The sequence below is a fragment of the Vipera ursinii genome, assembly GCF_947247035.1.
Source record: "Vipera ursinii genome assembly, chromosome: 3".
In the NCBI taxonomy this organism is placed as follows: Eukaryota; Metazoa; Chordata; class Lepidosauria; order Squamata; family Viperidae; genus Vipera; species Vipera ursinii.
Genome location: NC_139516.1, coordinates 86,658,718 through 86,672,806, shown reverse-complemented (window position 1 = coordinate 86,672,806; position 14,089 = coordinate 86,658,718). Strand labels below are relative to the sequence as shown.

General features: G+C 39.4%; 1 protein-coding gene across 1 annotated transcript in view; it reads left to right on the top strand.

Moving 5' to 3' along the window:
• Positions 1-14,089, top strand: part of ABCD3 (ATP binding cassette subfamily D member 3) — a 49,233-nt gene that overhangs the window by 22,944 nt on the left and 12,200 nt on the right. Inside the window, exons 7-19 of the mRNA XM_083359331.1 lie at positions 1,719-1,842; positions 2,196-2,252; positions 3,185-3,327; positions 4,583-4,652; positions 6,515-6,584; positions 8,111-8,208; positions 8,345-8,436; positions 9,361-9,449; positions 9,538-9,610; positions 10,913-10,976; positions 12,647-12,724; positions 12,812-12,877; positions 12,962-13,051. Coding sequence (XP_083215457.1) covers positions 1,719-1,842; positions 2,196-2,252; positions 3,185-3,327; positions 4,583-4,652; positions 6,515-6,584; positions 8,111-8,208; positions 8,345-8,436; positions 9,361-9,449; positions 9,538-9,610; positions 10,913-10,976; positions 12,647-12,724; positions 12,812-12,877; positions 12,962-13,051 — 1,114 coding nt within the window. The remainder of the gene's footprint in view (positions 1-1,718; positions 1,843-2,195; positions 2,253-3,184; positions 3,328-4,582; positions 4,653-6,514; positions 6,585-8,110; positions 8,209-8,344; positions 8,437-9,360; positions 9,450-9,537; positions 9,611-10,912; positions 10,977-12,646; positions 12,725-12,811; positions 12,878-12,961; positions 13,052-14,089) is intronic.

The window sequence follows — 14,089 nt, the reverse complement described above, 5'->3', positions numbered from 1 at the left end:
ACGCACTTTTGTTGACAGGGTGATGTCTCTGCTTTTTAGTGTACTGTCTAGATTTGCCATGGCTTTCCTCCCCAGGAGCAAGTGTCTTTTAATTTCTTGGCTGTGGTCCCCAGCTGCGGTGATCTTGGAGCCCAGGAAAATAAAATCTGTCACTACCTCCATTTCTTTCCCATCTATTTGCCAGGAATTGAGAGGGCCAGATGCCATGACCTTGGTTTTCTTAATGTTAATTTTCAAGCCAACTTTTGCACTCTCCTTCTTCACCCGCAACAAGAGGCTCTTTAGTTCCTCTTCACTTTCTGCCATTAGAGTGGTATCATCTGCAAGAGTGGGATAGGGGTAGTGTAATTATCCTTGGTCTCTCAGCAGCTTTCAATACTATCAACCATGATATCTTTTTGGGTTGGCTATGGGATCTGGTGCTGGGGAGCAGAGTCTTGTGCTTTATCCAAGACCAGTCCCAGTCATTGTTGACAGGGAGTGAGAGATCCAGCCCTCAGCCTGTGGCAGGCTGCAGGGTTTGTTACTCTTACCTCTCCTTTTTAACATCTACATGAAGCCACCCAGTGAGATCATTCATCACTGTGGGTTCAGGTATCGTTGGTACCTTGAGGTATCTACATCTCCACTCCTGGTGAACAGAGTGATGCTGTTTCTGCCTTTGCATGGTGCCTGGAGGCTTTTGAGGGCTGGATGAAGGACAACAGACTTTGAATGAACCCTGACAAGATCAAATGACTTTGGGAGTGTGGCGCTTCAAGATCTGGGTCTTTGACATTTTTAGTTAATGGGGTGGCACTATCCCATACAGACCTGGTTCGCAACTTGGGGGTTCTTCTGGATTCACGACTCCTGCTCAAAGAGCAGGTGGTAGTCACGGCTAGGGCAGCCTTTGCACAACTTTGGGTTATGTGCCAATTGCAGCCTTTCCGGGTTCAGGAGTCCCTGCACTCAGTCATTCAAGTCCTGGTCATTTTATATTGGGTCTACTACAGTGTGCTGTACATGGGCCTATCCTTGAAGAACACCACAGCTGGTGCAGAGTGTGGCAGCACGGGCAGGCTTTAGGGTCCCTAGAGTGGCCCATATCACACTGCTGCTCCGTGAACTATCCTGCCTACCAATTTGCTTCCGGGTGCAATTCAAAGAGTTGGTTATCATCTTTAAAGCCCTGCATAGCATGAGTCCCAGTCACCTGAGGGACTGTCTCATTCCAATGGGACAAGCCTGCCCTGTCCACACTGGCACAGGGGCCATATTTCAGATCCAGAAAATCAAGGAATTTCAGCTGGTGGGTTCAGGAAAAGAGTCTTCTCTGCCGTGGTTCCTGTCCTTTGGAACATCTTGCCTTCTAGTGTGAGATTTGTTCCCACCCTCTTCATCTCCATAAGAGTCTGAAGACCTGGCTCTCCAGTTGGCTTGGGGCCCCAACGAGAGGTGGTTGATGGACCAGTAGCAGATTTCACCTCACCCCTGAAGATCCTGTCCTCTTCCTCCCCATCTTTTTTTACCGTAATTTTAATTATAATCTATGTTCTATTATACACGCATACGTGTATATGTATGTATATGTACAGTTTTACTTCTTTTAACCTTGTAAACGGCCTAGAATTGCCTTGCAGCGAGAGGTCCAGCAACAAATTTAATAAATAAATATAAATATAGTTAGTCATTCAGTAAAACTGCTGTATTATATTACTGATTTCCTGACATTTTAGGAGTTACACATTCTACAAAATGGGCAATTTGGACAACAGAATAGGCAATCCTGATCAGCTACTTACACAAGATGTTGAAAAATTTTGTAACAGTGTAGTGGACCTATATTCAAACCTCAGCAAGGTAAGTGTGAAGAAAAAAAGTGACTATGTTGTCATCTGCATGCTTATTTACATAGGAGCAATTTAAATATTTGTTCTCATCATGAAACTGAAAAACTGCTGAATTAAAGATTTGTTCTTGCATTTAAATAACTGTTGAACAGTAGAGAAAGCAAAAATTCCTGAGAAACTGATTTATATGGTAGGATTTTTTTTAAAATACAGATTTTTAGTTTTTAAAATTGAACCAGAATGTTCACAGAACCTTTGAGAGACATTTTAGCTGTGTTTATTTAAAAGTGTCCTTTTAAATAAAAATTCATATTGCATGCTTTCTCCCACAACGAATATTTACAATTAAATCTTATTTTGCAGCCATTTTTGGATATTGTTCTATACATCTTCAAACTAACAAGTGCAATAGGAGCACAGGTAAAATTGTATTTTTATTTATGCACTTTGAATATGAACTATATGTTCTCCAATATGAGAAATGAATTATTGAGAATTTTCTATAATGTAATATTGAGAAGTCTTTGGAACTTAAAATGACAAAAAATTAGAAATTTTCAACCATTTTATTATAATCTGTCAAATGTGTGCTATATACTCTATAAACAAATGATAAATATAGTGTGGGATATTCGTTTAACAATGTTTGATGGTGTGGTATGTAGAAAGATAAGATCATTTTGGACTTTTAAGAATTTTACATAAAATTCTTCTAGAGAGCCAGTGTGGTTAGGACCAGACTAGAAACCTGGAGAATGTGAATTTGAGTTTCAACGTTAGGCATGAAAATCAGCTGGGTGATCTTGGCTAGTCAATCTCTCTGAGTTCTAGGAAGTAGATAATGGCAAACTATTACTGAAAACTTGCCAAGAAAACTTCAGGGACTTATCCAGGCAGTCACTAGGAATCAACACTGATTCAAACACATACATGTATGACTGCACCCTTGCACACATGTTTTGTAATAGAAGCTGTTGTATTCATAAGCCACTATAAAACGTTAAGAGTCATTGTATCATAATCTTTCAGAAAAAGTTTTTATCATAGGTCAGCCCTTGACTTCTACAATACCATACCCATATTTACTCAGAAGCCAATTTTATTATATTTGGAGCCTGCTGCCATTTATTAAAAAAAATTAAATGTTATTTAATTTCAGAATTGGCAGGTCTTACTTTAAGGTTGATTACATTTTTCTGCAGTTGGAAGTAACTTCTAACCTGTAGTCGGATGATACTTGTTACCAGCCTCTGCAGAAATGGATTTCTAGAAGCACCCTTTTTGAAAAAGAAAATATTGTTAATAGGTTTATTCTGGAAGTTGTGTCTTATTTTATTCTTTGATATTTCCAGGGCCCTGCTTCCATGATGGCCTACTTGATTTTTTCAGGCTTTTTCCTTACACGCTTAAGAAGACCTATTGGTAAGATGACTATTGCAGAACAAAAATATGAAGGCGAGTATCGATACGTCAATTCACGGCTCATTACAAACAGGTATGAGATGGTTACAAGAAAAACTAGTGTTCATTAGGCCAAATATTATAGGCTAAATCAAGTCCTTTATGTTGCTATTTATTTAAAAAAACTTAAAATGTTTCATGTTAAACCTCTCTATATTGGTTGGTAAAGAATGGAAACATAATTTTCATCTGAAATACATATGTTTGTTTTAGTGTAATTTAATTTGTTGTAGGAAACACATCCTAAGACAGTTGGCTGCTTAACTAAAAAAAACTTCTTAAAATACCCATTTTATTTTTTTGAAAAATGAAGTTAATACAGTGGTGGGAGCCTTGGTGGAGCAGTGGGCTAATGCCTCCTTAAGTAACACCAGCTGCCTGCAATTAGTGCAGGTTCGCATCCCACCAGGCTCAAGGTTGACTCAGCCTTCCATCCTTCCGAGGTAGGTGAAATGAGGACCCAGATTGTTGGGGGCAATTAAGCTGACTTTGTAATAATGCCGCTTGGGTGTGTGTGTGTGAAAGCCCTAATAAGCAGGCATATACATAGAATGAAGGCTACTGCTAAGCTTGTAAGCCGCCCTGAGTCTTCGGAGAAGGGCGGGATATAAATGGAATTAAAATAAAATAAAATAAAATAAAATAAATTCAGATATGTGAACAACCGGTTCTCTCTGTGGATGCCACTTCCGGAAGTCCATTCTGGGCCTGGGCAACAAAAAAATTAGCTACCAGTTCTGCCAAAATGGTGCCAGCTGGCTGAATCCCATCACTGAGTTAATAGTGATATGTTGTGAACTTAATGTGAACTTAATGTTAATGGAACTTAATGTGAACTTTACTGCTAAAGCAGTGAAAAGCAGGAATTGAACTGGTAATTCTATTAGAGTATGGCTGTAACTAAGGATTTAAGAATGCATGCATTGTGGGTTATGTTGCTTGGTTATTTAAACAAGAAGTTTGCTAATTTTGATGTTGCAGCAAACTTTCACTAGTTGCAAAATCATGTTTTAGTCATTCCATGGTCTGGTCCAGACGTGTGGGAAATCGAGAATTATGAAATGCTGAAACAGCTGATGTGATTTTGTGCTGCAGGGCAGAATTAACACATGTGTAGCAAGCAGGGAAAGAGATCAGGGAGCATTTAAAATTGTGACTTCCAGCCTGTTGTCTGAAATGGCAGGTGCCATTACACTTTTATCACCTGTAGACAACCCCACCTCATTCTCCTGCGTAACTTGATCTTGCTTGCAGATCTGTGCTGATCAGCCTTTTTTTTTTCCCTACAGTGAAGAAATTGCATTTTATAATGGGAACCAAAGGGAGAAACAGACGATTCACAAAGCTTTTCACAAACTGGTAAGTTAGCATCAAACTGTTCGGTAATGTAAATAAGCCATAACATTTGGCACAGTAATGCTAAAGACTGTGAAAAGCTTCTAGGCTAGAGGGACATCTGCATGAGACAACCACTTAATGAAAATAAAAGCAATAGATGAAAGAAACTATATTTTTTCTGAAAGCAATGCTTAAGGACTATGTGTACTGCCAATGATATACTGTAGTTAAAAAGGAGGGACGCGGTGGCTCAGTGGGTTAGGACGCTGAGCTTGTCGATCAGATGGTCGGCAGTTTGGCGGGTCGAATCCCGAGTGCCGCGTAACAGAGTGAGCGCCTGTTACTCGTCCCAGCTTCTGCCAACCTAGCAGTTCGAAAGCACGTAAAAATGCAAGTAGAAAAATAGGGACCACCACGGTGGGAAGGTAACAGCGTTCCGTGCGCCTTTGGCGTCTAGTCATGCCGGCCACATGACCACGGAGACGTCCTCGGATAAGCGCTGGCTCTTCGGCTTTGAAACGGAGATGAGCACCGGCCCCTAGAGTCGGAAACGACTAGCACACATGTGCAGGGGAATCTTTACCTTTTAGTTAAAAAGGAGGGGGCACAGTAGCATATTGACCTTTTCTATAAATTGGCCCTCTAAATGCTTTAGTGATAGTAAGCATTTTGTCCCCTTCAGTTTGATTGTATTCAGTCTCCAAAAATCTTGCCAAACTTGCTTACCATCTTCTTCAGACTTTATCTTTCATTTTTCCTTAAAGTTTGACTTAAAACTGCCTTTAGACCTAGTGGCTTTTGAGCCAATGTGCTTTGTTAATCCTAGATGTGGGTACTTTTTTAAAAAAAATGTATTTGACTTTTAAAAGTACCATTTACAAATTTGTTTGAGTTTTACAAGTACCATTTACAAGTACCATTTTTTCCCCAATGGTTAGCTCACTTTTTTAGTTTCCCATATTGCATTATACTGTAAATATAAATTCACTTTTTTAGTTGTGAGGTTTGAAGCCCTAACTGAGAGGCAAAAGCAAATCTTATTGTTAAAGCTTAATCAGTTTAATGTATGAAGTTTAAAAGGCAGAAAACTATTTCACATTGTAGACTTTTGCCTCTGAAAATTTTTTATCACAATTCAAGTTTAATTTCTAATGTGCCACAGGTTTCCTTGATGGATGTGATATTTCAAGGGCTTTACTTGTCTTTATCTGTTTGCATATTTTATTCTTGGGAGTCATCAACATAATGCATCCACGTATTGGATGAGTAATTATTTTTTGAAGACATGCATTTATATTTCTGAATTGCTCTGCATTTTCTATGCCCCTTTTAACTGATCCTTGTTCTCTTTGACTATATTGTGTTCAGTACACACACATACACACACTAACAGAAACACAGAGGGTTTTTTCCTGGTCCTAATTTCCTGGTTATTCTGTAAGAAAGATTTTTTTCCTCATCCACAGCATTTTTCACCAACATTCCCTCAAGTATCTTTTCATCGATTTCTCATAATGCCACACATTTTTGTGGTACATTGTAGCATATCTTTTCACTCTTTCCCAAACAATTTTCTCATTCTTTTTTCCTTTTATAACCCTTATAAGTTTTTTTTTAAAAAATATGGTTTATAAAAGATAGTACCTTTTAAAAAAAAACACACAAAAAATGAGATTGCTAAAAAGTGGCCTGCTACGTACGCATTTTCAACTCTTGGACAAGAATTTCCCTCCTGTATATTGTAGAATTCAACTTTTTTCTTTTTTTGTTTCCCAATAAAATAAATATGCCTTAATAAAGACTGAGACACAAAGTTATTTTTAATCCACAATTTTAAGTATCATATAAAATGTATTGACATAACTTTTTTTTTATTGCCCTAGGTAGAGCACCTGCACAATTTTATTTTGTTCCGGTTTACAATGGGCTTTGTAGATACCATTGTTGCTAAATGTAAGTGTTCAGTCCTTCCTTCCTTCCTTCCTTCCTTCCTTCCTTCCTTCCTTCCTTCCTTCCTTCCTTCCTTTTTCTTTTGTCTCTCTCTCTCTCTTTGTTTCTCTCTCTCTGTCTCTCTCTCCTGTTTTAGAACTTAATAGCACTTTCCACAAAACAGTCATTTTAGCATGTAAAATTCCATAGTCCCGGTGTCCACTTCCTGACTTTTAAATAGTAGCCTCTCCCTTCTGATTCCTATACCTTTTAAGAGGTTTCCCCAGTCTTCAGGAGAAGAAAAAGGAACTATCTTATAGTGCAGAGTTTCATTCACATTTTGTTGATCCTAAACCATTATTTAACTTGTCAATTAACGAGATCACCATTCCAGCCAGTATTCATTGTCCTGAACCTGTCCTGTTGTCTTTCCTTCCCTCTTCCTCCTTGCAGGGCAAAAAGATTGGAGAGGAAGGGATTACAAAAGACTAAGAGGCACACAGTGAGTAGTACACATTGAAAGCAATACACTGGTGCCAGGAGCCATGGTGCGCTACGCAAACTGTCCTGTCTATTCACCATTGTGTGCTTGCTTACTCTCTTCTAATTCTTTCCTCACCAATCTCTCTGCCAAAGAGACAAACCAAGCTATTTCCATAGGCAGTTTTTCCTGTGCCTTTACCCATCCTTCTCCAAGAGAAAAATATTGCAATAGAGTAAGCAGGTACACAATGGGAAATACACTGAACTATTTGCATAGCATGCTCATGTCTGCTGGTACCTGAATATTGCTTTTAATATGTATAACACACACTGTGCCTGCTTACAGTAGTCCTCGCTTTACGACAAACTAAAAAAAATTACGACCAAGTTACAACTGCCGCACATATACCCCCACAGTCACATGATCACACTTCAGGCACTTGGCAGCTATCTTGCATTTAAGGCCAGTTGCAGTCTCCTAGGATCAGGTGACCACAATTTGTGACATTTTTTGCCGTTTTCCAGCAGAAAATGTCAAAAACCACCCATTGGATATACTGGATTCGCTTAACCTCATGGTTCGCTTAATGACCATGTCATTTGCTTAATAACTGTGGTGGCTTACTTTACGATCATTGTAAAACGGTTCTAAGATTGAGTCAGATTACATGGGGACCTGCTTAAATGACCGCAATGATTTATGACCAAAATTCTAGGCCCAGTTGTGATCATTAAGCAAGGTCCCCTATACTGTCTTGCAATCCTTCCCTTTCCAATGAATATAAATACAAATATTAATTCCTTTTTATTATACCAATCCTGGAGTGAGCATCCCCAAGGCCTGGGGAATGGTTAGAAGGCAAAAATCTCAGTTGTGGACATACGATTTCCCACTTAGCTGGTTGCTGGTTCCTAATTGTGGTTACTAAACAAGGACTACCTGTATTAAATTGAAAAGAATAAAACAGTGTTTCATGAAACTGCTGTTTGAATGTTGATCAATCCATATTTAAAATAATGATATGGCATTAGAAATACTTTTTCTTCTTCTTCTTCAAATTTTATAGACCTTGCAACCGTAGTTGGCTATTTGGTGGTTAGCCGTCCATTTCTAAACTTGTCTCATCCTCGTCATCAGAATAGTACCCATGCTGAACTTTTAGAGGTGAGTAATATATTTGCTGCAGCAGCTATAATAAATGCCCCACATCATTTTGTTGTGAGTTACACTGTGACAATAAAGATATCCTATTCTATTGCTTGTTCATTTTTTGAGCAAACCTATATTTCATTGTTTTAAGGATTACTACCAAAGTGGAAGAATGTTACTGAGAATGTCTCAAGCCCTTGGCAGAATAGTTCTAGCTGGTCGTGAAATGACTCGATTGGCTGGGTAAGTGTCAGGTACAAGCAACTAGAGCCATCCCTCAATAGCTGAAGTAAACAATTTTATTGACTTCTGCCTGTGTTACAAGAATCTCCCCAGACTGCTTACCTTCCTCAGGAACAACCAGGTAAGGCTTTATGGTTCTTGAGGGAGATCCATAAAGAACTTAGAGTGCAAGAACTCTAAGCTAGACCTTTGCTTGACTCCTGCCTCCAGCCTGGCTGGCATTTGCCCAACGATAAGATTAACCAATAAGGGACCCGGTGGCTCAGTGGGTTAGGACGCTGAGCTTGTCGATCAGAAGATCGGCAGTTTGGCGGGTCGAATCCAGAGTGCCGCGTAACAGAGTGAGCGCCTGTTACTTGTCCCAGCTTCTGCCAACCTAGCAGTTCGAAAGCACGTAAAAATGCAAGTAGAAAAATAGGGACCACTACAGTGGGAAGGTAACAGCATTCCGTGCACCTTTGGCGTCTAGTCATGCCGGCCACATGACCACAGAGACGTCCTCAGACAAGCGCTGGCCCTTTGGCTTTGAAATGGAGATGAGCACCGGCCCCCTAGAGTTGGAAACAACTAGCACACATGTGTGGGGGAAACTTTACCTTACCTTACCTTAAGATTAACCTATTAGTGTAATTCTATTTTCATTCATAAAATAAAATTATTTTAATCTTCCTTGTTAGCCACAAATCTGTATTAATTATGAGATCGTTGTGATGGTTATGAAATATAAAACATGAAGTGTATTAACAAAGCTTGGAGCATCATTTACAGATAAAAGTACCTTTCTAAATAATTGCAATAGGCACTCGTCATATGTATTATTTTGCTTTCCATTTTAAACTGTTGGTTTAATGTATTTTTGATGAAAATTCAGTTTTGAAAAAAAAATCTTGAAGTTTGTCAGTTTAATAGATTTATAACCTTTAGCTTCACAGCTCGAATTACGGAATTAATGCAAGTTCTGAAGGACCTAAACAAAGGGAAATATCAACGAACCATGCTAGCCCAAGACAAAGGTAACTATGATGGCCTGATGTTGATTAAGGAATCAGTACAAAAACTCATAATAACCTTGCTATTGATTACTTCTTTTTTTAATTTAAGAATTAGACTTAAAAGAAACTACCCCGTTGATTCCTGGAACAGGACAGATTGTCATAACAGATAACATTATCAAGTAGGTAAAATCCCTCATTTCTTATTAGGGTATCCATTAACCTTTTTCATTTCTATACACCCATCCATGCTATCTAAATTTTGTTTATAATTTTTTATAATTTATTGTGTATCTCTGCACATGCCTTTTACCCACAAGAGTAAAATGTACAAAAAGCAACTGTGAGACCATGTCTACAATTGCTTCCTGGCGATGCCAGTTTTCTTTCTTCCCCCACCCCCAATTGTGGTCTTCTGAATGCAGAAAACCTAATTGTGTAGGCCTGCGTATGGATGTGCTTCCTGAGATCTTGGAGTTTGTGTCATCTGCAGAATTACATTTGAAATGTTTAATGAATGAACATCACAAGTTACAACTGGTTCGGTTGGCAGAGTTGTCTAGCAACCTGACTTGATTGATTTAAGACAGCAGTTTTATACTGATCAACATTTTATTCCAACTCTCAACAACTATTGCCATCTTTTGCATCTGCAGGATGCTTTGTGGGACAGAGTCGCATTAAAGTAAATATACAAAACAGGCCTTATAAAATAACAGTCTGAAAGTTATTGAACCGTTGCTGTTCATACATCTCCAAACTTTCAAAAGGAAACGTTCAACATCAACACATTTCCACCCTTAGGTTCTCTTCCATGTACAGGTAGTCCTTGAGTTATGATGGCAGTTGGAACTGGAATTTTCACCACTAAACAATTGCTTAGCATTAGCAATCCTGGCACTCCCAATTTGCATCCCAATGCAAATCAGTCCTGACTTGGTCTTTCCCAGTCCCAATCCTTGGTTCCTCCAACGTAAGAGACTGCCTCCACTTGAGCTCCCTCCAACTGCCTATTCCCCACCCCCCCATCCCTGTCCTTTTGGCCCCCCTGCACTTTTTAGGGGGGCAAGCAGTCCAGGAACCACACAGCTTAGAGACTGCTTGCCACATTGCAGCTCAGGAATGTCTTGGCTTGCCACAGCTCTGGGGCTGCAAGGAGTCCTAATCCCAGCACAAAGCTGCAGCTGCCCCGGAAGTTAAAACCAGCACAAAGGTGAAGCCCCAGCCATCTCAAGAAATTAAGGCTGCCCCAACACAAACTGCCCTTGTTGCAGCGCTGAGGCCCCTGCCATCCTGCATTCTGCTGCACTTGTGCTTAATTTTGTGGTATGGCTTCGTTGCAGGCAGCTTGAAAATGTTACTCTCTTAACAGTAATTTACTACTAAATTTAGGCGACAGTTTACTAATTACATTATTAATTGCCCCTTTGTGTAATGGTAATATCTTTAGTAATTAATGGCGGTTGTGTCTATTTTCCTTGAAGATTTGATCACGTTCCATTGGCAACACCAAATGGCGATATGTTGATTAAAGATCTCAACTTTGAGGTACCCTGCAACATTCACAATTTTATCTTGAAATAATTCTCTGGATGAGAGTAAAAATCTGCTTTGTTCCTCTTTCCCATCCCAAAAGAGTGACTTTGGGAGATTATTTCAGAACAAAGTGATCTACGATAGTGAGGGAGATTGGCTGGAAAGTGAGAAACTGCCCAAAATTAGTGGAGGTGTTTTGGTCAGTGAAATCTACCCAAATTTGAGTAATGTCGTCTTCTCAGTAAAGAACCCTTCCACAGACAGCCAAGAATGTTTTCTAAATTTGGGGGAAAGTGCCAAGTGGCAGGAAAAGGAAAGATTTCTATATGAGAGACTAACCCAGGTAGACTGTAAGTAGTTTCCCCCATCTTCTGTATGCATCGTGCCGGCGTCAACTTCCCTCCGCCCTGTGCGTTCCCACAGAGAGGGCCTCCTCAGGGTGTCTCCGGTCAGAGAATGTTGGCTGGTGGCCCCCAGGGGGAGGGCCTTCTCTGTGGGCGCTCCGGCTCTATGGAAACAACTGCCGGTTGAGTTCCGGATGGCACCGGACCTTCGCTCCTTACGGCGCGGTCTGAAGACCCATTTATTTGAACAAGCTGGCCTGGCCTGATGGGGGACGTTAGGGTTTTTAATTGGTTTTTATATTGTTACTGTTTTTTATCTGGGCAATTGTTTAATTCTCTTTTAATTTTTGTATTTTCTATTTATATATGCCCTGTTCACCGCCCTGAGTCCTTCGGAAGAAGGGCGGTATACAAATTTAATAAAATACAAATACAAATATTTGCAGAAACCTCTTCCTATTCCTGGTGATAAATCATGCTGCGCACATGGAAATCGGAAGAAATTTGATGAACAGATTGCTGTTCTCCATGGACCTAGTCACTGATCATACACTAGTATAGGAATTTTAAACAATACATTAATCAGGCTGTTGTTTCCATTAGGTAGTAATAATATACACCAGAATATCCATTCCATAACTTCTTTTTTTTTAATAGCTCCAAGATTGTCTTACTAGGGTTTTAGTGCAGCCTGTTCTGTCCTATCCAGTTTCTTGTAGCTTCCAGAGAAAGGAAAAGGACCTCCACAGTTGATGGAGTCCAATTCAAACTTGGGTGGCAGTATGAAATCTGTATCATCAGCACCCCAAGTCATTTTAGGACATTTCCCAGTGTCTTCATATAAATATTAAAAGAGTAGGAGAGAGAGGACCAATCTCTGTGGCATTCCACAAGTAAGTAGCCAGAGGAATGGCCTTTAAGGTAGACCAGATCAGAAATCACTCTGCAGGAAGACCAGAACTATACTTGATTGAGACAGGCTGCAGTGACAGAATCTTGCATTTTATTTTCATAAAATAGTCTAGTTCAGATTATTTTAAAAACTTGTAAATTCAACTGAACGTTTTAGTACTAAAAAAAAAAAGGTCTGCCCCGTTGTGAACCGAAATTTGCACGTAGGTTTTTAACGTCCTTTTACCAAATTTTATAAACACCTCAAGGTTTGAATACTTTTGGAGTGCTGATGTTTAAAAGAATATCTAGAAAAATATTTGCCAAATCAAATATATATTCCCAAGTTAATGAAGCGAACCTCATGCATTATGAAGGCAATTCATATGCTTTAGCTTTTAGAGTTTGAGAAACTTTAAATATGTTCTGTCTTGATTTGTATTCTAGGTGCAGTCTGGTGCAAACGTTCTTATTTGTGGCCCAAATGGATGTGGAAAGAGTTCTCTCTTCCGTGTCCTTGGTGAAGTAAGTAAAGGCTGAAGTAAACTTGATTGTAAGGGGAAAAAATGACGTTACATTTCTATTCTAATAAATTGTGTTTGCTTATTGCAGTTGTGGCCTTTGTTTGGTGGCTGTCTAACTAAACCTGAGAGAGGAAAGTTGTTTTATGTTCCTCAGGTAAATCAAGCCTCTGAGACTGTTGACATTTCTTCTCTCTGACAAATGTCCCAATTTTCTAATTCCTTATCATTTTAATTTCAGAGACCATATATGACACTTGGGACGTTGAGAGACCAAGTAATTTATCCAGACACCATAGAAGATCAAAAAAAGAAAGGCATCTCCGACCAGGTGAAATGCATTATTATCCCTACGTTTTACTTATTTGAATCTCCCCTTTATTATTTCTACAAAAAAACTCAAGGCAGCTAACATATCCAACACACTTTCCTTCTCCTACTTTCCCCTCAACAACAACCCTGTGAGGTGGGTTGGGCTGAGGGAGAGTGACTGACCCAAAGTCACCCAGCCAGCTTTCATGGCTAAGGTGGGTCCTAGCACTCACCGATTCCTGCTTTGTAGCCTGGCTCTTATCTATTTTTAAAGATTGTATTTACTGTAGATATATAGTAAAAATAAATAAAAATTAAAAAAAACAGAAATCACTGTAAATTTTAAAAGCATGTAATAATTTGAAATGCCAGTGATTTAAACAAGTTTTGACTCAGTATTCATATATGTATATTCCCTTTAAACAAGTATTGTCTCAGAATTTATATATACGAGGGTGAAGGTTCGTTCTTCGAGCTTGTGGGTTACTTTCTGAATGTTTTGTCACCAGGCTAGGTAACATCTTCAGCAGAGTTTATTAGGGTTGTGAGGGGGTCCTCTAAACTCTGCTTAGGATGTTACCTAGCCTGGTAATGAAACATTCAGAAACCAATCCACAAGCTCGGAGAACGAACAACCGTCACCCTCATCCTACACCCGAGCTACAGCTATTCGCCACTATTTGTATGTATGTAGGTTACATCATTTTCAAGTGAATCTTATTTAGTTGAAACCAGTGGTGGGATTCAGCCGGTTCGCACTACTTTGGCAGAACCGGTAGCTAATTTTTTGTTGCCCAGGCCCAGAATGGACTTCCGGAAGCGGCATCCACACAGAGAACCGGTTGTTCACATATTTGAATCCCACCACTGGTTGAAACCACAACCAACTTGTTCAAGCTGTGATGATGTAATTTCAGAATGGTAACTCTAGTTATGCGAAACTGTGAGTTTTGATCTGGACAATATCCCAGACGACACAAACCACTTCCAATCTAGGAAGATTAAGAAATAGATAAGCCATACTTGGTGCATTCCAAGAAATGTGTATATATGCAAA